At 40.7% G+C, this 23,233-nt stretch overlaps 2 protein-coding genes across 2 annotated transcripts in view; one reads left to right on the top strand and one right to left on the bottom strand.

Moving 5' to 3' along the window:
* RNF2 (ring finger protein 2) overlaps window positions 1-23,233 on the top strand; it is a 197,853-nt gene that overhangs the window by 37,951 nt on the left and 136,669 nt on the right. The gene's annotated exons all lie outside the window — the stretch shown is intronic.
* Window positions 1-23,233, bottom strand: part of LOC115100351 (protein Niban-like) — a 125,896-nt gene that overhangs the window by 47,826 nt on the left and 54,837 nt on the right. Inside the window, 2 exon segments of the mRNA XM_029618767.1 lie at window positions 1,199-1,330; window positions 4,478-4,608. Of these exon segments, the coding sequence (XP_029474627.1) occupies window positions 1,199-1,330; window positions 4,478-4,608 (263 nt within the window).

Below are 23,233 nucleotides of genomic sequence, written 5' to 3'. Positions count from 1 at the left end.
GGATGGAACTATTCCCTTATGAAAAAAGGTTAAAGAGGTTAGAACTCTTCAGCTTGGAGAAGAGATGGTTGAAAGGAGATATAAAATAATGAGTCGAATGAGTAAATGTTAATCGGTTGTTTACTCTTTTGAAAAGTAAGAAGACTAGGGGACACAAAATGAAGTTACTAGGTGATTCATTTAAAACTATTAGAAAATATTTTATTACTCAGTGCATAATTAAGCTCCGGAATTCATTGCCAGAGGATGTGGTGAAAGACATTTGTGTAGCTGTGTTTAAAAAAAGATTTGGTCAAGTTCCTGGAGGAAAAGTCCATTAACCATTAAGGTGGAGTTGCAGAAATCCACTGTTTATCCCTGGGATAAGCAACTTGGAATCAATCTACCCCTTGGGATCCTGCCAAGTACTTGTGATATGGATTGGCCGCTGCTAGAAGCAGGATACTAGGCTTGATGACCTTGGTTTGATCCAGTATGGAAAGTCTTATGTTTTTACATTATGCTCTTAAGATGCCATCTATTTTATTTTTCTTTCTTCTGAGTGTTTTGTAATTTCCCTTGTATTTGTTTGTTTTTTATTGTATTATTTTACTGAAAAACAGAATATTGGATATGGAACAGTTTTCTTATGAAGAAAGGCTAAACAGATTAGGGACCTTCAGCTTGGAGAGGATCTGACAGGATGTAGTAGATATCTATAAAATTACAAGTTGGGTGGAAAAAGTAAGTAGGGGATTGTTATTTACCCTTTCAAATAATACTAAGATTAGGGGACACTCCATGAAACTGATAGCAGATTTAAAATACATTTTAAAAAGTATTTTTTTGAATCAACACATAAATTAAGCTGTGGAATGTGTTATCAAAGGATGCAATCAAGGCTAGTAACGTAGCCAGGTTTAGAAAAAGTTTAGACAAGTTTCTGAAGGACAGATCCATGAACAATTAGACAGGTAGACCTAAGTATGCCAGGAGCTGAGAGTAAACTACAAGGAATGGATCTCCCCATCAAGGCTGGCCAATGTCAGAGACAGGATACTAGACTCCATGGATCACTGATCCGACTCAGTATGTTAAATATTCTTCAGTCCACCAGAGCCAGAAATGTCTGAGTTATTTGCAAGGTGCTTTCACTCTCTAGTTAGAACAGAAATCAGATTGTAATTAGTTGCATGTGAATCCCAGAATTTCAGCTTACCTCTTTACTTTCATAGCTTTCCACTGCATACTCATTTTTCACCACAACGTATCTGTCTTTCCACTTCTTCAAGTCATCTGCAAACTGCGCTAGCTCTGCACTGTACAAGACCACGGCTAGATCTGAGGGAGGCTGGGAAGAGAGCAATTAGTGATCTCACTTTACAAGGAACAGTTGATCACAATGCCATGAGTTGCTAACATTTTTATTCATGCTAAGCACATCCTGGAATAACATGTTAAAGCAAGTCATCGGTAACTTTACAACTGAAGATTTCCAAGACCCCATGTATAGTCCCTGCCACTCCTAAATTAGGCAACAGAATCTGATTTTACTAAGGTTTTTGGATTTAAAATTAACACACTGAGATAAAAATAGCAATCTGCCATGTATGTCAGAACATAAGCCTTCAGTAATATCAAGGTCAGACCAAATCCAGTCCTCCAGGGACACACATTAGTCTAGTTTTAAAAACAAATATACACAAATCAACTTGCTTCCCAATTCAAATGAGAACCACTGAGTGGCATGTTGGCATGAATAGTCATCATGGGTGCCAACTTACCCCAGGTCTATTGAACAGGCTAATCCAGTCCTGGTATTGCCCGTTGCATGCACAGAATGTAGTTCTGACCATGTTAAGGAAAATTCATGGAACAATCAAAACCACAGCTCAATGCATGCAACGGGGCAAACAAGGAACTGGATCAGCCTGTTCAGTTGATCTGGGATGATTGGCAAACCTAATTACAGCTGATATATGCATATGATTACTGGGATTGGTTACCTTTGAATTAAGGCATTACCTATGCCCAGATATATTTATCTAGGTAACCCAATTAGAAATTAAGCAGATCTGAATGTAAACATAATTTATATGAAATTAGAGAAGAGAATCAGGCTATAAAAAAAAAAAAAGATACACAGAACCTAAGCTACATTCCTATCGCTTAAACAGATGAAAATACGAAAGGTGTTCACAGAAAAATACCCTACTTCAGCATTTCCCAACCCTGCCCTGGAGGCACAGCTCAGTGGTCTGGATTTCTGGATATGCACGAAGAATATGCATGAGGTAAGAGTTTCATGCACTAAGTTTCCAATCCTTGCATATCTCATGCATATTCAGTGTGCATGAACGATGAGGTGCACCCTCAGGACAGGGTTGGGCAGCACAATGGGTAACAAAAAGCATGCAACATTTGAACAATTTCATTTAAAAAGCCATCCACCCTAGAAAAAGCAGTATTTGAGAAAAGTATGGTTAAGAACATGGTAACAGAAACGTGTCTGAAGTAACATGATAGAAGCTTGTGAAGTCGATATTCTGGATAGCTTTTGATTTATGCAGATAAATACCAATTTTTTAATATCTGTACTTATCCAGTTATATTTAATCCGGTTAAGTCATTATCCGGATAACTTAGCAGCATTTCAGGGTGATTTGGGACAGGGATGAGTTAAGCCAGGCCACGTATCCAGCTGACTGTAATATTTGGAATTAGCCAAATAACTAGCTAGCCTCAGGAGCAGGATTAAAGTTATCCAGGAATGTACTCTCAAATAACTTTAACCTTATGCAGCTCTATTCAAAGAATATAGTCAGATAAGTGGCAAGGAATGTAAAACAAAATAATAATAAATACACAAAGCTAGATTGTGAGCCCTCTGGGGATCGGGAAGTATCTACAGTACCTGAATGTAATCTGCTCTGAAGTGTTGAAAAGCGGAATATAAATCAAATAAATAAATAAGTTAGGGCCGGTGGCCAGGGGTCTTCTTCCCCTCCCCCATCAATGTTGAGGACATTGTGGCCATCGGGCCTATCATCCTCACTTTCCCCAAAATCTTTAGAGAATTTTGCAGGCTAAAAGGCCCAAGGAGGTGGTAAATTAAAGAGTGACCCTTCCTCTCCCCAACCCCCAAGCCAAAGCCAATCCTCCTGCTTTTACAGCACCTTCTAAATGGCTGCAGCCATGTTCCACTCCGATGGTGTCATGCGTTGCCTTGACTGCAATGCTGGTAGAGGAGGTTTATGCTATCAGCGATGCTGTCAAAGAAATACATGACGCCAGCAGAACAGTGCACTTGTATCGTGGCCCCCAGAGCTGCTGCCAGTTAGAGGGTGTCAGCAGGAGTGGAAGGGTTGAGGTTGGATTAGAAGGGTGGTAGGGAGTGGGGGATTAAGGAGGATGGGAAGAGGGGGCACTCAATTTGCCACAAATGGAATCGCAGAGGGGGGAGCTGGCCTGTGGGCCCACAAAGTTTCCTAAACATTTTGCAGGGCTTAGAGGGTGTGGGGTATAGGCCCTACAGCTCCAACGCCTTTGGCACTAGGGCCCCATATCTACATCTTTCAGTGCTGAGCTGGCTACGTTCTTTGAATATAGTTGCACAATCTTAAAGTTATCTGGCTATCTTTAACCAAATAACTTTAGACCTAGCTGGCTATATTCTGGTGAGATGAGATTAGATTCAAATAGTTGATTTTCAGGCTGACATGTATCCTGCTGAATATCCTAGACAACATAGCTGGTTAACTAGCTGGATAAGTTATCCATTTTGTGGTCAATTTTCAAAATGTTTTGGGTTCCTAATTTTTAAAGTTAGTTTCTTAAATTGGCCCTTTTGAAAATGTACTAGGGCTGAATTCCTAAATTTAGGTGCCTAGTTTCACATACATTTAAGAATTAGAAATAGGGGAGGAGTTAGGTTGAAGAAAATAATTTAGAAGTGATTTTCAGAAGTAGGCCCAGATCTAGGCAAATAACGAGCTGTCCTAAATTTGGGAGCCTATATTTTAGGATCCTAAATTTTTATGAATTTTCAGCTGAAGAAAAAAAAAACAAAAAACTTAGGCTCCTAATTTTGGCTGAAAATCGGTGCCTAACTTAGGCGCCTCATTTAGGAGTTCAGCTTTTTTGGATTATCGGCCTCTGTAGGGTTATTTTAAAAATATTGATCTCTTGTCAAATTTACCACCTTCCATCAAAGGATTCAATTCTTGTTACTGTCCATTCACTAACCACTTAATAGCCTCAGAAAACTACCGGGCAGCCGACACAGAGGACAGGGTTCTTGAGTGATCCAGAACCGGACAGTAACGAGCTATGACTTGAGCTGTGGTACTGCTGCGTACAAGCTTCCCCAGCTGTGCTAATCCAGCCGCACTGTCCTTGGGAAATGCAGGCAACCTGCTAGATCCTAGGATGGGATTTGGATAACACCATGCATCCGCCTATCAACAATGATCATGGAAGAAACCTCCTCTTCCTTTACCTTGGTCTTCAGAAACTGTGACACCGAATCTCGTTGCTGTTCCACTTCATTCTGTATCTGATTATAGAAAGCCACGGCATACTGGCGCTTGTAATGAGGGCTGAAGTTCTTTATCAACGCCTCTGTTTTTCCTGAAAGAGAATATGACAACTCTGTTATCTTTCATTTGCAGTCACTGTTCCTGTCTCCTCTTTGACCTACTGTCTGAGCAGATTTTGCCACATGGCAGCGATTCGTTTTAGAAGTCTCTTGGCTTTTTTTGTTTGTTTGTTTTTAAAAGTTGACTGTTGCAGTGGTAACCACAGGAAGAAAGGCTCCCAAATGCGTGACACTGCAGGAAGACAGTGCTGGTCACTGTTTGTGGCTCAGAGTCCGATGAGGTCCTATCGGGGGTTGATAACAGTGCAAGCGTCCTCTGTCACAAAGACGATTTCAGCGAGTTCCCCCTAGGGTCATGCAGAGCAACGTCTTCCAATATTTACGACATTGTCTCTTACTCCTTGAAATTCTGCAGGAACTAAGGCCTCCACTGTTTGCAATGCTTCTTATTGCAAGTTCAAGCAACATCCCAGACTGTAGAAGGGAGATTGCTCTATGGCTGGACAGTCAGCAAGACTCCATTTTGGCAGATTTAAATCCAAGTTTAAAGAAATTGGAAGAACAAAACATTCATTTTTTTTTTCATTAAAGATACCCAATTATATCAAATTTTCTCTGCTCTCTTCTTTTATCAGTCTCTTCCACAAACCCTTAGGATATTTAAGACTTGCCCAAGTAATGGGGTTTAATTATAGATTGCACAAAAGAAACAATAATCCATACTTTTGTAAAGAAAGTCAATAAATTGATAAATTTGCAGCATGTTACACTGAAGTTTCTTTCAGTTGATATCAATAACCTGCTGTTTGCTGCCTCATCTTTCTGCTCTCCAAAGTTGGTATGAAGGCTGTGGAACACAATCATGACAGGCTACGCATCTCAAAATTACAAATGATTGAGGAATGCAGGCCATGAGAATTCCTTCCACATTTATAAGGTCTGAAGTAATATCTGCAGGGCCCAATATAGTGCCCGACGTTCAAGCACATTTTCTGATAATTCTTACATTGGTCCAATAAAACATATCATAACCTTTAAAGGCTTCGGCTTTCTCCAGGAACAATATGGCGCCTACAGCTCCACATTACAGCAAGTAACAATAAGAGCAGATGGGCATCCAAAGACGCTCAAGGGAGGAATGGATGAAGAAATAAAACCCTTGCAATTCCCTGCAGAATAGTTGTTTATGCAGCACTCTTTCATGCCCCAGAGCAATGTGCTTAAGGATGTAAACTCTGTGAGAAATGAAGCAGAAACAAAGAAAATGAATCTTTTGGGCCACTGTATGATGGAGGATTTACTGTTGGTAGATCACATGGTGGACTATGGTAAAGAATCAACGCAGAAGGGTCATGGGCCAAAGTAAAATGCAAAGGAATTACGAGGAGCAAAGAAGAAAGTGACCTAAGGGGAATGGAAGAGCGTGAGATAGTAACAGCAGGAGTCACAGGAAAAGAAAGCAGAAGAGATTACTATGAGGTAAAATGCTTTGCAGAAAAGGAATCTTGGAGGTGAGCCTCAAAGTAGGGATGGGATCTGACTTAGAGAGACGAGGAGAAGCTCTAGAGGTAGACAGTGAAAGAGATGAAAGATGTAGAAAGCATGTCGTCATTTGTCTTTTAGCTTTCTAAGTACAGTGTATGTTTTTATGTGAACCGCTAAGGACATAGGATTATGTGGCATACAATTATTTTAAAATAAAATAAATGGAAATAGGGCCATGAAAAGATAAGATTGGACAAGCAATGGTCTAAGGTCTGGCAGCTATGATATAATGCTAAAAAAATTAGAGCAATGCCTTTAGAATACAAAAACCCAAAGGAAAGGTACAGTATAGGAAGTGAAATTCTTCTAAGCAAAAAGGAAGAGTGGGATCTGGGGGTGATAGTACCTGATGATCTTAAGGTGCCCAAACAGGTGGATAAAATGATTGAAAAAGCCAGAAAGATGCTTGGTTGTATAAGGAGAGGAATTGTTAGCAGAAAAAGGGAGGTGATCTTGCCCCTGTATAGGTCCCTGGTGAGACTTCATTTGGAATATTGTGTACAGTTCTAGAGATTGCACCTTCAAAAGGATGTAAAGAGGATGGAGTTAGTCCAGAGGGTGTTGGCTAAAATGGGCAGTGGTCTTCATTCTAAAGCTTATGGGGAGAGACTTAAAGATCTAAACATGTACACCCTGGATGAAAGGCAAGATAGGGGAGATATGAGAGAGCCATTCAAATATCTGAAAGGTTTCCATGCACAGATGGGCTTCTTTCAATGGAAAGGAAGCCCTAGAACAAAGGGTCATGTGATGAGGTTGAAAGGAGGAACACTCAAGAGTAACCTTAGGAAATATTTCTTTATAGAGAAGGGGGTGGATGTGTGGGACAGTCTCCCAGTGGAAGTGGAGACAAAATAATTATCAGAATTCAAGAAAGCATGGGATAAATACAGAGGATCTCTAAGGAAGTGATTATAATGCTAAATTAATTGGACAGATGGGCAGACTGGATGAGCCCTACAGTTTTTTTCTGCCGTCATGTTTCTGTTTCTAAAACGTCTTTAGCCTGGCACCACCATTTCATCTGGAGCAGAGATTTCCAAACTTGTCCTGGGGATCCCCCCAGCCAGTTGGGCTTTCAGGATATTCACGATGAATATGAATAAGTTAAATTTGCATACATTGGAAACCCATTCTCTCCTGAGAACCCGACTCGCAGCACAGTTCTGGGAAGCCCTGATCTGGAGGGTGACTCTAGTCTATTGCCACCTCACACAACTTAACTGAATAGGTTGATGCAGTCTGGATTTGTAATTTTGATTTTCTTTATAAACGGGAAAAATCATAATTACAAATACCTGCATGCAATGGATTGAATCAGTCTGATCAACTGCTCTGGGGTGAGGTAGCAACCCTATGCCTCTCTCCTTCATTTATCTCCATAGATTTCATGGACATCATCCCCATAAATAATGTAACCCACATCTTGAGGTTTATACAATGGGAACTATTTGTACAAGGGTTCTCCTCCCACGTTCAGTAGTAGATCATGCAACTGGTCAAGTGGCCTTTAATAGAGAAAGCAGCACTCTCTTCCACTGGCTGGAGAAGGGACACTCTCCTCCTCCTGCTCTCCATGAATTCTGGGCCCTCTCACTACCATTTTAGTGCAGGAGCAGAGACACAAACTTTTAAATAACCAACTCATAGCTATAGCTTTTCTGCTTCTGGAGCCAGGCACTAATAACGGGCATAGCAGAGTGAAGAATGTTCATACTAAACAATCAAGATTCATCACATACAACAGTCAGATTAGGCCTTAGCAATCTCTCAGCCTTCACGTGAACATCAATTAGATCTCATAACTCCACATTCAACACACTTTTCAGGAATATAAACAGGTACAGTCCCCTCGCCATACAGGTCTCCCCTTTTTATACCTGTAGGCATTTCTCTCTCCTAGTACTCAATCAAACCCCCCCACAAGGGATCCAAGTTAACTTCTCAGATTCTTCTCCAGCTTAAACCCTAGTCTCCAGTTCTTACAAGAAATGATGTCCACCCCCTTAAAATGTACTCACAATACTTCCACAGTTCCCTGCTCACTGTTCCATTCCAGACATCTGCAGGTAGCCCACATGCCCTGGTTCCTTCTTGGGGTGCTCATCTCAGATCATTTCTGCTCTTTTCTCCTGGGCACTTTTTGTTTTCTAGGGGGAGAAATCTCCTCCAGCCTGGACTGCTGAATTATTCCACAGGGGGAGAAAAGTCCTGCAGGGCCCTATTCCATACCAGGGTGGTCCCCAGACCCACTAGCCTGCAGGCTGGCTACTCCAGGCCACTACATCCTAGAGGTCTTTTGCTCTGCCAGCTCCATCCTAGAAAGGGCAAAACCCACGTTTATACTTCCCAGAACTGTTTTCCACCAAGCACACACCCCAGATTTTAAGGGGATACCCACCATCCTTCAGCCCAACCACATTAACACATCACATTACAATGATCACCTCTCATGAAAGGCCATCTAGTGCGCATTTACTATTACTAGAAGTACAAACATTCAAAACATTTTCCACTAGGTCAACTATGATAAATCCCAGGTCTCCCCCCAGCCAGAATATTTTGTGCAACAAGAAACCATAAGGAGGGTCAAATTTGGGGGTCTCCCTACAATAATAAATGTTTACTCCAATGAGCTGCTAAAATGGAAAAAATCTTTCCCTTCAACAAATACAGATTCGCTCTCGTTCAGGCTGCAGCCGACTGTAAAATCCTTAATACGAAAGGTAGAGCACGTGTCAAGTGGAGAGGCACAGTGAACATTCCAGCCCTAGCAAGCAGTGCCCATTTCTAAAGCAGGGTAAACATGCAGAGCAAGCAAATGCACCAGACAATAGGGTTTGAACTGGCATTTTTCAGGGGCTTCATCTTCCCAGTCATAAAATGAAAGTTTCTGGCATTATCTCCTAATCCAATAGTGCAATTTACTCCTGAGTGAGTCTCACTATTAGGCATGCTGCTGGGACAAATCTGACTCTCTTCTGCAATTAATATTAGGCCCATTTTTGTTTAGAAACATCTCTGATGTCTTCACTCTCTGATGCCAAAGTCAGGGCACTGCATTAAAGTTGCTGAATATAAGAAGTTGCCAAACTAGGTCACACTGAGGGTCCATCAAGCCCAGCATCCTGTTTCCAACAGTGGCCAATCCAGGTTACAAGTACCTGGCAAGTACCCAAACGTTAAACAGATCTCATGTTACTAATGCCAGTAATAAGCAGTGGCTAGTTCCTAAATCAACATTATTAATAGTGGTTTATGAATTTGTCCCTCAGGAACTTATCCAAACATGTTTTAAACCCAGCTACACTAACTGTCTTAACCACATCCTCTGGAAATGAATTCCAGAGCTTAATTGTGTGTTGAGTGAAAAATAATTTTCTCCAATTTGTTTTAAATGTATTATTTATTTATTTAGAGCTTTTTTTATACCGGCATTCATGATACAATCATATCATGCCGGTTTACAGATAACACGGGGTGCAGTAACTTAGTACATATAACAAGTGCATAAGAAACAATAAAGTTACAATATAACAGGGTTGCTAGAACTGGGGGAGAAAGGAGACAGTAGTTAAATAAATTATACTGAAGTAAAATATTTACAATGAGCAGTAATTACATTATGCAGCAATGGTCTGTTAATGGATGTTAGACTCGGGAAAGGCTTGTTTAAATAGCCAAGTCTTAAGCCTTTTTCTGAATGCTAATAAGCATGGCTCTAGTCTGAGGTCTGGTGGTAATGTGTTCCAGAGAGAGGGGCCCGCCGTGGGAAAAGGCCCGATTTCTGAGTTGTAGATGGTGTGTGGATTTGGTAGGGGGGGATGAGCAGGGACCCTCTGTAGGCTTCTCTGATGGGTCTGGATGATGTGTGTCGTCTGAGGGGGATTTGGAGGTTGAGAGGGGCTTGGGAATGGATGGTTTTATGGATAATGGTCATGGACTTGTGTAGAATTCTGAAGTGTATTGGTAGCCAGTGTAGATTTTTTAAAATAGGAGTGATGTGGTCTCTTCTTCTGGAGTTTGTCAGGATTCTAGCTGCCGCATTCTGGAGCATCTGAAGTGGTTTTATGGATGAGGCCGGGAGACCCAGCAAGATAGAGTTGCAATAATCTATCTTGGAGAATATTACGGCTTGTAGGACTGTTCTGAAGTCATGAAAGTGTAGGAGAGGTTTCATTCTTTTTATTACCTATAGCTTGTAGAAGCAATTCTTGGTAGTATTGTTGATAAATGTTTTTAGATTCAGGTGGTTGTCTATTATTACTCCTAGGTCTCTTGCTTGTGTGACAGTGGTATTAGATGGGGCAATTTGCAGGGAGTTGCTGTATTCGGGAGTGATGAGGAGGAGTTCTGTTTTGGCTGAGTTTAGTATTAGGTTTAGGTTGGCGAGGAGACTGTTAATCGCTCGGAGGCAGTTATCCCAGTGTTTTGGTGATAGATTCTTTGATGGGTATCAGAATTTGCACGTCGTCGGCGTATAGGAAATGTTTTAGTTGTAGTTTGGTTAGCAATTGGCATAGGGGAAGAAGGTAAATGTTGAATAAAGTAGGGGATAGTGAGGAACCTTGAGGAACTCCTAGCGAGGAATTGTAGCGGGGGGATTCTTTGTTATTGATTCTCACTTTGTAACCTCTGTTACAAAGGAATGTTTTGAACCAAGTGTGTGCCGAGCCTGTTATTCCAATGTCTGATAGGCGATTGAGGAGGATGGTATGGTTTACAGTGTCGAATTCCGCCGACAGGTCTAAGAGAATTAATAAAAAAAGATTGTCCTTTCTCCAAATCCATGGTGAGGTGGTCTGTTAGCAATAAGAGTAGGGTTTCAGTGCTTAAAGCCTTGCGAAACCCATATTGTGAGGGGTATAGTATTTCGTGATCTTCAAGGTAGTCTGAGAGTTGTGAATTGACCAGTTTTTCCAAAATATTTGCTACGAAAGGCAGGTTGGAAATTGGGCAGAAGTTGTTGGGATTTTGGGATCCAAGTCTGATTCTTCAGTAGTGGTTTAAGAGAAGCAATTTTTAGGGCGTCAGGGAAGATTCCCTGTGTTAAGGAACAGTTTATGATGTCTGCTAGTGGTTTGGAGATGGTTTCAGGTATTAGCAGAAGGAGTTTTGACGGTATAAGGTCGAGGGGATGGGAGGAAGGCTTCATTTTCTTTAATAGAGACTGGATCTCTGAAGCGGTGGTAGGTTCGAATGCATCCAGCGAGGTTCTTTTGCTGAGGAGGTGGTAGGAGGTAGTAGGCGATGTAGGACTAGGAGGGTAGGAGGGTTAGGAGATTGGAGATTTTGCTTTGGAAGAATAGGGCTAGTTCATCGGCTTTGGCTTGTGCTTGTTCATTAGGTGGTGTGCTTGTTCATTAGGTGGTGTGTTATGTTGAGTTAACTCGGCCACGAAAGAGAAGAGTGCTTTTGCGTCAAAGGTAAGGTCGTGAATCTTGTGAGCATAGAAATCCTTTTTTGCCTTTGTGGTTGAGTTCCTGTAAAGATGGAGGGCAGATTTGTAGGCAGAAAGTGTGTTAGGACAAGGAGTTTTGCGCCAAATGTGTTACTTGCTAACTTCATGGAGCGCCCCCTAGTCCTTGTATTATCTGAAAGAATAAACAACGAGTAAATGTGTATCAGATCAAGTCTCATGATTTTACAGACCTCTATCATATCTCCCCTCAGCCGTCTCTTCTCCAAGCTGAATAGCTCTAACATCATTAATTAGCCTTTCTTCATAAAGAAGCTGTTCCATACCCTTTATCATTTTGGTCGTCCTTCTCTGCAATTTCTCCAGTGCAACTATGTTTTTGAGATATGATGACCAGAATTGCACACAGTATTCAAAATGTGGTCTCACACCATGGGGAGATACAGAGGCATTAAGACATTTTCCGTTGTATTCACCATTCCCTTTCTAATAATCCTAACATTCTGTTTGCTTTTTTGACTGCCATAGTACACTGAGCTGACAAATTCAATGTATTATTTACATAAGAACATGCCATACTGGGTCAGACCAAGGGTCCATCAAGCCCAGCATCCTGTTTCCAGGATTCCTGTTTCCTACCAAGTACCCAAAACCTAAGTCTATTCCATGTTACCGTTGCTAGTAATAGCGGTGGTTATTATCCAAGTCAACTTAATTAATAGCAGATAATGGACTTCTCCTCCAAGAACTTATCCAATCCTTTTTTAAACACAGCTATACTAACTACACTAACCACATCCTCTGGCAACAAATTCCAGAGTTTAATTGTGCATTGAGTGAAAAAGAACTTTCTCCGATTAGTCTTAAATGTGCTACTTGCTAACTTCATGGAGTGCCCCCCTAGTCTTTCTATTATCTGAAAGAGGAAATAACCGATTCACATCTACCTGTTCTAGACCTCTCATGATTTTAAACACCTCTATCATATCCCCCCTCAGCCGTCTCTTCTCCAAGCTGAAAAGTCCTAATCTCTTCAGCCTTTCCTCATAGGGGAGCTGTTCCATTCCCCTTTATCATTTTGGTTGCCCTTCTCTGTACCCTCTCCATCGCAACTATATCTTTTTTGAGATGCGGTGACCAGGATTGTACACAGTATTCAAGGTGCGGTCTCACCATGGAGTGATACAGAGGCATTATGACATTTTCCGTTTTATTCACCATTCCCTTTCTAATAATTCCCAAACATTCTGTTTGCTTTTTTGACTGCCGCAGCACACTGTACCGACGATTTCAATGTGTTATCCGCTATGACACCTAGATCTCTTTCTTGGGTTGTAGCACCTAATATGGAACCCAACATTGTGTAATTATAGCATGGGTTATTTTTCCCTATATGCATCAGCCCCTATTATACTATACTCTATAATAGGGGCTGATGAGTAAAGATGGCACCGGCCATCCAGTGCTCCTACCATGTGACAGGGGCCGGCCAATGGCACGGATACCCTGTCACATGGTAAGGGCAAAGGGGCATCGGTGCCATTTTTTTTAGCGCAGCTGATGCCTGGGAACGGGAAATCGCTCCCTGAGGCCCCCCTGGAACACCAGGTAAATTTTAAAAGGTTTTGGGGGGGGGTCGGGAGGGTGGGGGAGACTAAGGGGGGTCGATTTAAAGGGTCGGGTGGGTTTTTTATTTTTTTTAATCGGGCCATCTACGCCATTTTAATTAGTGGCAGCCAAAATGGCTCCGATGGCCCGAGAGCGGGAGATCGCGCCAGGAACCCCCCCCTCCCCCCATTGGACCACCAGGTAATTTAACATTTTGGGGGGTTCGGGAGGGTGGGGGAGGGTAAGGAATTAGTTTTAAAGGGTCGGGGTGGGTTTAGGGGTTGTTTTGGTGTGCAGGTTTTCCCGCCCTCCCCCAAATAATTCCCGTGCCCTATTTAATGATTTAGGACGATTTATGACGATAAAACGGGGGCATTTTTATTGTATCGTGCACTCTGACGATTTAGGACGATTTTAAAATTATCTGACGATAATTTTAATCGTTCAAAAACGATTCACATTCCTACTATACTCTGGTTCCCAGTTCAATATAACCCCTGTTCTATGTAATGCTTTATACAATATCCGTTTCATTGTAAACCGATATGATATGTAATTTTCCACATGAATGTCGGTATATAAAAGTTCAAAATAAATAAATAAATACATTTCAATCACATAAATCTTCTGAATATGGACCCTCCCACCCCCTATAGTAAAATGATAAAAGTAGTTTTATTCTTTTTTCCCCTGGTACCATCTTGACATTCAACTCAAAGAGCGAGCTTTAACCATGCTGAACGGACAGTTCTCCATGTGCTTAACAGCTACAAACTGTCATAGCTTCTGAGCACTTTCACAAAAATGTATTTTATGTCTGCCCATTTTTTGTAATATTTAATAAATAATTGCATGTTCTTGCAAAATATTTGATAAATGTATATAAATACTATCCCCAGTTCAGAGCTTCCCAAACCCCTCCGCCAGGGAGGTGTTCAGGCTATCCACAATGACTATGTGCAATGTCAATTTGCACATACTGGGGGCTCCAAAGTATGCAAATTTATCTCATGCATATTCACTATGAATAGCCTGAAAACCAGGATCCCGTAGATTTCAGAAGCCCTGCCCTAGTTAAAGGGAATATTAGCAGTTTCAGAATGAACCGACTTAGTTTCTGTGTTAAAAATGTGTTATTTGGTAAATTGCACTGGCAATGCCTCTCTGTGCTGAGACATGCGACTGAAGCTAAGCAGGGAATGATTGATTCTGGACTAATTACTTTGCGTAAGTATAACTAGTATCACGTATTGTTATGTTATGTATGTAGATGTGGATATAGAAAGGTACATTTCCTGGAAATTTTGAATGGAGTCAAAAAAAGCTTGAGAAAACTGAGAAGGCCTGAGAAAAACTGGAAATAATTAATAATTGTATTTATACAGAAACGCAGCGGTTACCGTATCCTGCTCCACATCAGTAGGGGAAGGCGGAGCCAGTCCTGCTTTTATGGGACTTGTACAAAAAGTGGCCAGGTCAGGCTCGGCCTGTGTTTTCCAGCATGGAGCTGCACGGACGCCCTGCTTTAATCAGCAGCAGACTTTGTGCATCTTACCTTAATTTGAAAATACAAAATTAAAGGGAATGTGCGCCCTCCCTTGTTATGGATGGGCAGACTGGATAGGCCGTAATATGCCATCATGGCTTTGTAATGCAAAAAAAACAAATAAATAGAGGACCAAAGTTACCAATTTAAGAGAAAAGTTAATTACATAATTTAACTAAATGGAAAAAAAAATATGTCTACCTCCTTATTTAGTTTACACAAGTAATTTGCAGGCAGCCAATGCCCCTTAGATACAATATGGCCCAAAACATGTTTACTTTCATAGGGATCAGAGTCCTTGAGCAATGAGTCCACTAATTCTTTTCCAATTTAGTGCCGTTTCAAAACTTGTTTATATGAAGCAGAGCCAGGATTTCCCAATGCGCCACTGGCTGGGCAGCTACAGCTGCATTTAGCAAGTATAAGCTTTGAAGGGAGCCTGCTCTAAAATTATAGGAAACTGAGAGTGCATTATTCCTTTCTGGATTCTAATCAAGAGCTGGGGTGGAAAACATGAGACCGCTTGACATGCCGGGTGACAATATTCAGTGCAGATGTGCATTTTCTGTTACCAGTTTATGTCAATATTTACAACAACCAGCGAATCCTTTCAGTCCGCAGAGAGCTCAGTCTGTGTCTCTTCTTTTCAGTTTACAAGTGCTAATATAATCCTCAAGAGAAAGAGAAAAAAAAATCCTTGTATGATGATGGGATCCAACCTCCTTCCCCTCCCCTCTCATCCGCAAGCAGGCGAGCAATAGGACATTCCTGAGTTGTTTATTATTACATGTTGTTGTAAAGGCCAGCTTCACAATGCTTTACTGCTTCGACTGACCTGCGACCCCTTTGTGCAAAAACTGTTTAGGTCCATCAGGAATTTCACTCACATCCTTTCCATCCTCTATTTTGTTTCTTCTTTATGACTAATAAGGGAAGATTGGAAAACCTGGAACAATTTGTCAGAAACTTAAATGTGAATAGTAACAGCAGGCACCAGCCCGTCAAGCTCCATGATTCTGTGTCTCTGTGTGCCTGCCCTGTGATTTCCATGTCATGATGTTTACCCTAGGTAAATCACCTCTTCACCCATGGCGCAGCACACTGTAAATATCTGTAGATGAGATCCGTTCATAAGCTCATCGGACAACCTGAGGTAACTGTGCAGTATGCACCAAAGATTAGCAGGGTTATGTTCATAACCCATTCGTCATTCATGGAAACGAATGTGACTGTACAGCAGCTGAAAGATGTAGTCAGAACTTTTGCTTTCCTCAAAATATCAGCTGGCCTACTACGACTGTGTTCTGGGTTGCATCCTTTTGGTCTTCTTCCTCAATCTACTTTCTTTTTTGTCCTAAGTTGTTTTATTGCTTGTTCACTTACGTAAATCTAGAATGAAAAAAAATACGTGCCCTTCATCATAGCAACAGTGTCCTGAAATAAAGAGTCAAAGGCCCCAATTTATTCAGGTCCATAACAGTGGAAACAGCTAACAAAAACTTGCAGGAAACTGCAAAAACTTATTTTATCTAAGGAATATAATGCAAATCAGCAAGAAGCTGAGGTATTTTGATGAACTGAGGGGAGGGGAATTGGCTTTTACATACAAAAGGAGTAATAAATGATCTGAAGCTCATGGAGAAGACAAAGCAATATAACTTAAGTCTCTATTTTAGATCATTTATTAATATCACACAACAAAGTCCGTTAGCAATTGAAAGACTAAGGACTCCAAGGATGTGCATTTGTTTAATCTCAATTTGAAAATAAAAGGTTTATTGATTTTCAGTTCCGTTTGTTTTCAACCAAACCGAAATAACAGGGCACCCCAAAACACCTGAATCTTTCAGTCCGTACTGCTGCTTAAGTTAAAATACCCACGCTTTTCATAAATGGGGTCTCACTTAATATTTCATATTGGATTTGCAACTTGGAGTTCTTTTTGATTCACAGTTGTCTTTAAAGCTCCAGCTGAATGTGATATTGAAAATCTGCTATCTATAAGCATACGGCTGCTTAGAATATTGAAATATATTTGATGAGGTCAGACTCTCGCATTGTCATTCAGCATTTATCATCTTTTCCTTAGATTACTGTAATGCACTGTATGTAGGGTGCCTAAAATCTAATTATGGGCTCTTTAACTAACTCAGAATGCAGTCAGTGATCCAGTGCTGCGGGCTGGAGAATGTAAAAACCTAAAGGTGGACTATAAGGGAAGCAAAAGGCAGGAACAAGATGCGACAAATCAAAGAGAAACAAGCAGCCAGGCCATGTGGCACCTATGGGCCAAGGGAAAAAGTGCGCTCTCATTCTGAACACAACATACGACACCAAGAGCTGGGAAACTGTTAAATGGAGGGGGCTTTGAGTTTTATTTTCACCCAGCAGTTTCCTCTGGCTCCTTTGGGCTTCCAACTCAGTCAGAACCAAGACAGAGATCCTGGTGCCAGGAGCCTACGTGCACAACTACTGAGGATCTTTGTTCCCCTTATTTTATATCCCCTCCCAACTTATTTACTCCAGGCATTGCAGTGTCAGTCCTGGGCTCCCTTCAGAACAGACCCCAATCCAAACCACTAGGGGTCTGCCTTCCTCACACACAATTAAAAACTGTACATTTGTAATGCCAGATTTTACATGAACAAGGACATTCTGAGGTACAAATATCAGTTACAACAATGTGCACTGCTGTGGTGCCATCCAGAAAACCTTGCAAATAAAAGTTTTAAAAAAGGCATTTCAAACCCATATGGTATTAGGCCTATTCTAACATTTGTTGGGTGTGAGCTTGGCACGCAGAAAGCCATGAGTAAACTGAATTATAATGTAGTAAACTCCCATACCAAAACATCATTAACTGCTAGCACTCAAACAGTAACAACTTACCTATGAAAAGACAACACTGTAAATTACAACAGGCCCTAAAACACCAATATACCTCCTATTAAGAAAACAGAACAAGCCAAATTGCTATAGATCCTTATATAGACTACATGCTAGCAGATTACCTCTCCTTGTTCAAACATGCAGAACACAGATAGACCCTCACCAAATACTGAATAAAGAATCATATAATATAAATAGAAACATGCAGACAAAAACTGAACTGGAAACTGCAACAAGCCAGACTCTGTATGCAGTGCAACTATGGAAAAAACAGAATTATCACCATTCCTCTTAAATATCAAATAATAAAATCAAGAAATATAATTGTAACAGTAAAACCTAAAAAAATACAAATAAAAATTATAATATTTCTAAAACACTGATAAATAGAACATCCCAGTAATTAAAAATTCATATGAAACTGTTCCAAAATTCTAACAAAATCTAAGTAAAATCAAGCCCTTTCTTAGAGTCCTCTGCAGGTATCATATGAAATGTAAGCACAAGATAAATAGATGGATAATGATGCCAAAGAATTTTACAAACAAGGCCCACAGTCATAATACCATAGAAGAGTGAAAATATAAGTACATATAAGTTCAGTTAACCCCCAAGTTTGATGTAAACCGGCCTGATATGAAGCTGTCATGAAGTTCGGTATAGAAAAATGGTAAATAAATAAATAACATAAAAAATTAATAAATCAAATTAAAAACAGAAGGAGCAGATCCAGAAGGTATTAGGATGATAATTTAAAGACTTTACTTAGTACTACTATTGTAACAGGCTTAAAGGGAAAGATCATCTGGTTAGATGAAAATCAATGGTAAAATATAATGGGAGAGTCAGTGACAAAGTAGGCATGTCTTGAATCAAAACTTGAATCCAAGTTTATTATACTAATATAAATGAGCCAATCTTCTGATTCCTAATCTGGAATATGAGAGTGTTTATACAGATCAGTGCATCTCCTCCCATCAGAAGGTAACACATCAACATCTCAAGTAGACTTGTAAACAAGTGGAATCTAACAAGGCTACAATAAAAGACCGTTACTTATATGAATGCACAAAGCTGATAAATAAATACATTGGAATGACTTTTGTATCTTATTGCAGGGCTTGCCTCTCACTAAAAGGTTTTGACTGAGCACTGTTTCCCTCAGCACCTCATGAGGTTTATTTCATATTTAGGAGGCCATATTCAAAAGCCATTTTTTAAACTCCTGTCGTTACTGACCCAACTGTATAACTCATCCAACCTATACACATTCCTTTCTTCCTCACTTATTAACCCCAATGCTGTATGTAGCAACTCTTCGTATGTAATAACGTTGCTGTATATAATAATTCTTATATGTAATCAACTAATACACAAACCCCAAAACTATAATCCACCTTTATGACAATTTGCTGTGATAGATGTTTATATAACCTGGTTTCACGATTGCTGTAAACTGTTCTGATGGCGAAACCCAATGATGGTATACAAAACACGTTAAATAAATAAATAAAATGTAGATGAACAACATAATAGCTATCCATCTAAATGGCTTACCTAGCTATATTCAAGCCTTATCCTGCCAGAATTTAGCCAGATAAGGTGGAGGCGGGCAGGAGGCGTTCTGCGGAGGAGAGGGAGTTAGCTGGTTACCTGCTGCAGCCCTAGGGCCAGACCAAAGTTAGCCACTTATATTATAATCATTTTTTGCTGCCCTGTGCAAACAGTTACTGTGTTGTCCCCCCCCAAACACAGCTCCCGTCTTGCCCTGGGAGACGGAAGGAAAGTTCCCTCCGAGGCCGCTCCAAAATCGGAGCGGCCTCGGAGGGAACGGAGGCAGGCTGAGTGGCTTGGCGCGCGCAGGCTGCCAATTTTGCACAGCCTTGCGCGCGCCGACCCCGGATTTTTATAAGATATGCGCGGCTACGCATGTATCTTATAAAATCCGGCGTACTTTTGTTTGCGCCGGTTGCGCAAACAAAAGTAGGGCGCGTGCGTACTTTAAGATCTACCCTAAGTCTATTCCATGTTACTGATGCCAGTAATAGCAGTGGCTATTTTCTAAATAACTTGATTATCCAATCCTTTTTAAACACAGCTATACTAACTGCACTAACCACATCCCCCGGCAACAAATTCCAGAGTTTAATTGTGCGTTGAGTAAAAAAAGAACTTTCTCCGATTAGTTTTAAATGTGCCCATGCTAACTTCATGGAGTGCCCTCTAGTCTTTCTACTATCTGAAAGAGTAAATAACCGATTCACATCTACCCATTCTAGACCTCTCATGATTTTAAAACACCTCTATCATATTCCCCCTCAGTCGTCTCTTCTCCAAGCTGAAAAGTCCTAACCTCTTTAGTCTTTCCTCATAGGGGAGCTGTGCCATCCCCCTTATCATTTTGGTAGCCCTTCTCTGTACCTTCTCCATCACAACTATATCTTTTTTTAGATGCGGCAACCAGAATTGTACACAGTATTCAAGGTGCTGTCTCACCATGGAGCGATACAGAGGCATTATGATATTTTCCGTTTTATTCACCAATCATTTCCTAACAAATTCCTAACATTTTGTTTGCTTTTTTTTTTACTGCCTTTAGAATACTGAGCAGATTTCAATGCAATATCCACAATGATACCTAGATCTTTTTCCTGGATGGTAGCTCTTAATATGAAACCTAACATTGTGTAACTACAGCAAGAGTTTATTTTCTCCCTATATGCATCACCTTGCACTTGTCCACATTAAATTTCATCTGCCATTTGGATGCCCAATCTTCCAGTCTTGCAAGGTCCTCCTGTAAGTATCACAGTCTGCTTGTGATTTAACTACTCTAAATAATTTTGTGTCATCTGTAAATTTGATAACCTCACTTGTCATATTCCTTTCCAGATCATTCATATATATATTGAAAAGCACCGGTCCAAGTACAGATCCCTGAGGCACTGTTTACCCTTTTCCAATAAGAAAATTGTCCATTTAATCCTACTCTCTGTTTCCTGTCTTTTAACCAGTTTGTAATCCACGAAAGGACATCACCTCCTATTCCATGACTTTTTAATTTTCTTTGAAGCCTCTCATGAGGGACTTTGTCAAACGCCTTCTGAAATCCAAATACACTACATCTACCCGTTCACCTTTATCCACATGATTATAAACCCCTTCAAAAAATGAAAATTTGTGAGGCAAGACTTCCCTTGGGTAAATCCATGTTGACTGAGTAACATTAAATCATGTCTTTCTATATGCTCTGTGATTTTGAGCTTTAGAATCATTTCCACTATTTTTCCCAGCACTGAAGTCAGGCTCACTGGTCTATAGTTTCATGGACCACCCCCGGATCTGAAATTTCATTTTTAGTTCCTCCAGGTGATTTGCTACTCTTTAGTTTGTCAATCTGGTCTACTATATCTTCCAGGTTGAGTTCATCTGTCTCATCACCCTTGAATACCATCTCCGGAACCATTATCTCCCCAACATCCTCATTAGTAAGCACAGAAGCAACAGAATTCATTTAGTATTTCTGCAATGGCCTTCTCTTCCTTAAGATTCCCTTTTAGCCCCTTGGTCATCTAACGGTCCAACCGACTTCCTTAGAGGTTACTGCTTCAGATATATTTTTTAATGTTTTTATGATGAGTTTTTGCCTCTATGTACAATTTGATTTCAAATTCTCTCTTAGCCTGCCTTATCAATATTTTACACTCAACTTGACAATGCTTATGCTTTTTCCTATTTTCTTCAGATGGCTTCTTCTTCCAATGTTTGAAGGATGTTTTTTGCTAAATAAGCCTCTTTCACCTCACCTTTTAACTATGCTGGTAATCATTTTGCCTTCGTTCCATCTTTCTGGATGTGTGGAATACATCTGGACTGTGCTTCTAAGATTGTATTTTTAAAACAATTGGTTATGCCTGCTGTACACTTAATTTTGGCAGCTGTGCCTCTTTTCAGTTATTTTTCTATTTTCCTCATTTTATCAACGTTTCCCTTGTGAAGGATTCAGTGGGTTAGATTATAGATTTACATATTAGAAACATAGAACATAGAAAACATAGAAATGACGGCAGAAGAAGACCGAATGGCCCTCATCCAGTCTGCCAGCAAGCCTCACACACATTTTTCGCCGTCATTTCTTATCTGTTTACTCTTAGCCTCCTTGTTCTATTTCCCCTTTCCACCCCCACCATAATGTAGAGAGCCAGTGGATGGAGCTGCATGCAAAGTGGAACTATTCTAGCTTGATTAGTTAGGGGTATTAGGGGCAGTAACCGCCCGCGATAAGCAAGCTACAACCCATGCTTATGTGTTTTAACCTAGACTATGTTGGTACAGCTCTTGTTGGTTTTTTTGTTTGTTTTTTTTTCTCCCCTGCTGTAGAAGCAGAGAGCCATGCTGGATATGCATTGAAAGTGAAGTATCAGGCACATTTGCTCCCCTTCCAGTCATTAGTTCAAATTTGATATTATTATGGCCCCACCACCCTTACCTTTCTCACCAAATCCTGCATTCCGCTAAGAATTAAGATCTAAAATAGCTCCCTCTATCATCGGTTGCTGAACCAATTGCTCCATGAAGCAGTCATTTATTCCATCCAGGAATTTTATGTCTCTAGCAAGTCCTGATGTTACATTTACCCAGTCAATATTGGAGTAATTGAAATCTCCCATTATTTCTGCACTGCCAAATTGGTTAGCTTCCCTGATTTCTCTTAGCATTTCTTCGTCTGTCATCATTTTGGCACAGGTGGTCAGTAGTATACTCCTATCATTATACTCTTCCATCTAAATAGCAAGTTTTGAATATTCCCCTTGTTTATCCAGTTAAATCATTATACGGCTGAGATTTTGCTGAGCAAGAAAGGAGCTTGTTGGGAACATTCCCGGGCCGGATTGAATTAGATGAATAACGTATCTGGCTATCTAGATGGCCCTAGATCCCTGCCCATAGAATTTACAGCTTAGTGGAAGAAGCCAGTCTGATGCAGCACCTCCCCTTGAGATTGTCTGTGAATGGCAGTCTTCGGTCCTCTTGGAGAGGGAGCTAAGGTAGGAGCAAGTGGAGTCTTTTTGATTTGGAGGATCTGCCTCACTTTTGGGCAAAAGACTGATGAGTTTTGGCTATTTAGAAGTTGTTTTGTACTGGGAAAATCCCTTGACCCTTTGGTGAGGGACAAGCCCCGGATCCAGAGGCCAGGGGCTGAAGACCTGTGAGCTCCCTACTTCCTAGAGGAAGCAAGAACAGTGACAGCCTTACCCAGCATGAGATTTTGGCTAGATAGGTTTTTCTACTTAGTTGTAAGGAGGAGTTTTGATCCAGCCCTCTTAACGTGGTAGCCGGAGCTGCAGAAGCCTGGTTCTTATGTGCAGACATCAGACCTTTCCTTCAGAGAAGTCACATCTATTGGAAGTTCAGGAAAGAGGAGGAAGATCAGGAGACCTTCAACAGGATCTCCACCCCAAGGGACAAGGACACTGGCTAGGTGACCGAGATTTGACATTTGGACTCGGGTAGATTTATTTCTGGGATTCAGGGAATTCCCCACAAGTAGGATTTTCCCTAGCCATCTGAACATGTTATGCACTGAGAGAATAAGCGACAAGCTCCATCCAAGGAAACTGAGATACAGGACACCTACCAGAACAAGAGC

The sequence above is a fragment of the Rhinatrema bivittatum genome, chromosome 10 (genome assembly GCF_901001135.1).
Source record: "Rhinatrema bivittatum chromosome 10, aRhiBiv1.1, whole genome shotgun sequence".
Classification (NCBI taxonomy): domain Eukaryota; kingdom Metazoa; phylum Chordata; class Amphibia; order Gymnophiona; family Rhinatrematidae; genus Rhinatrema; species Rhinatrema bivittatum.
The sequence above is the reverse complement of the archived record's forward strand: the minus strand, read 5'-3'. Positions and strand labels throughout refer to the sequence as shown.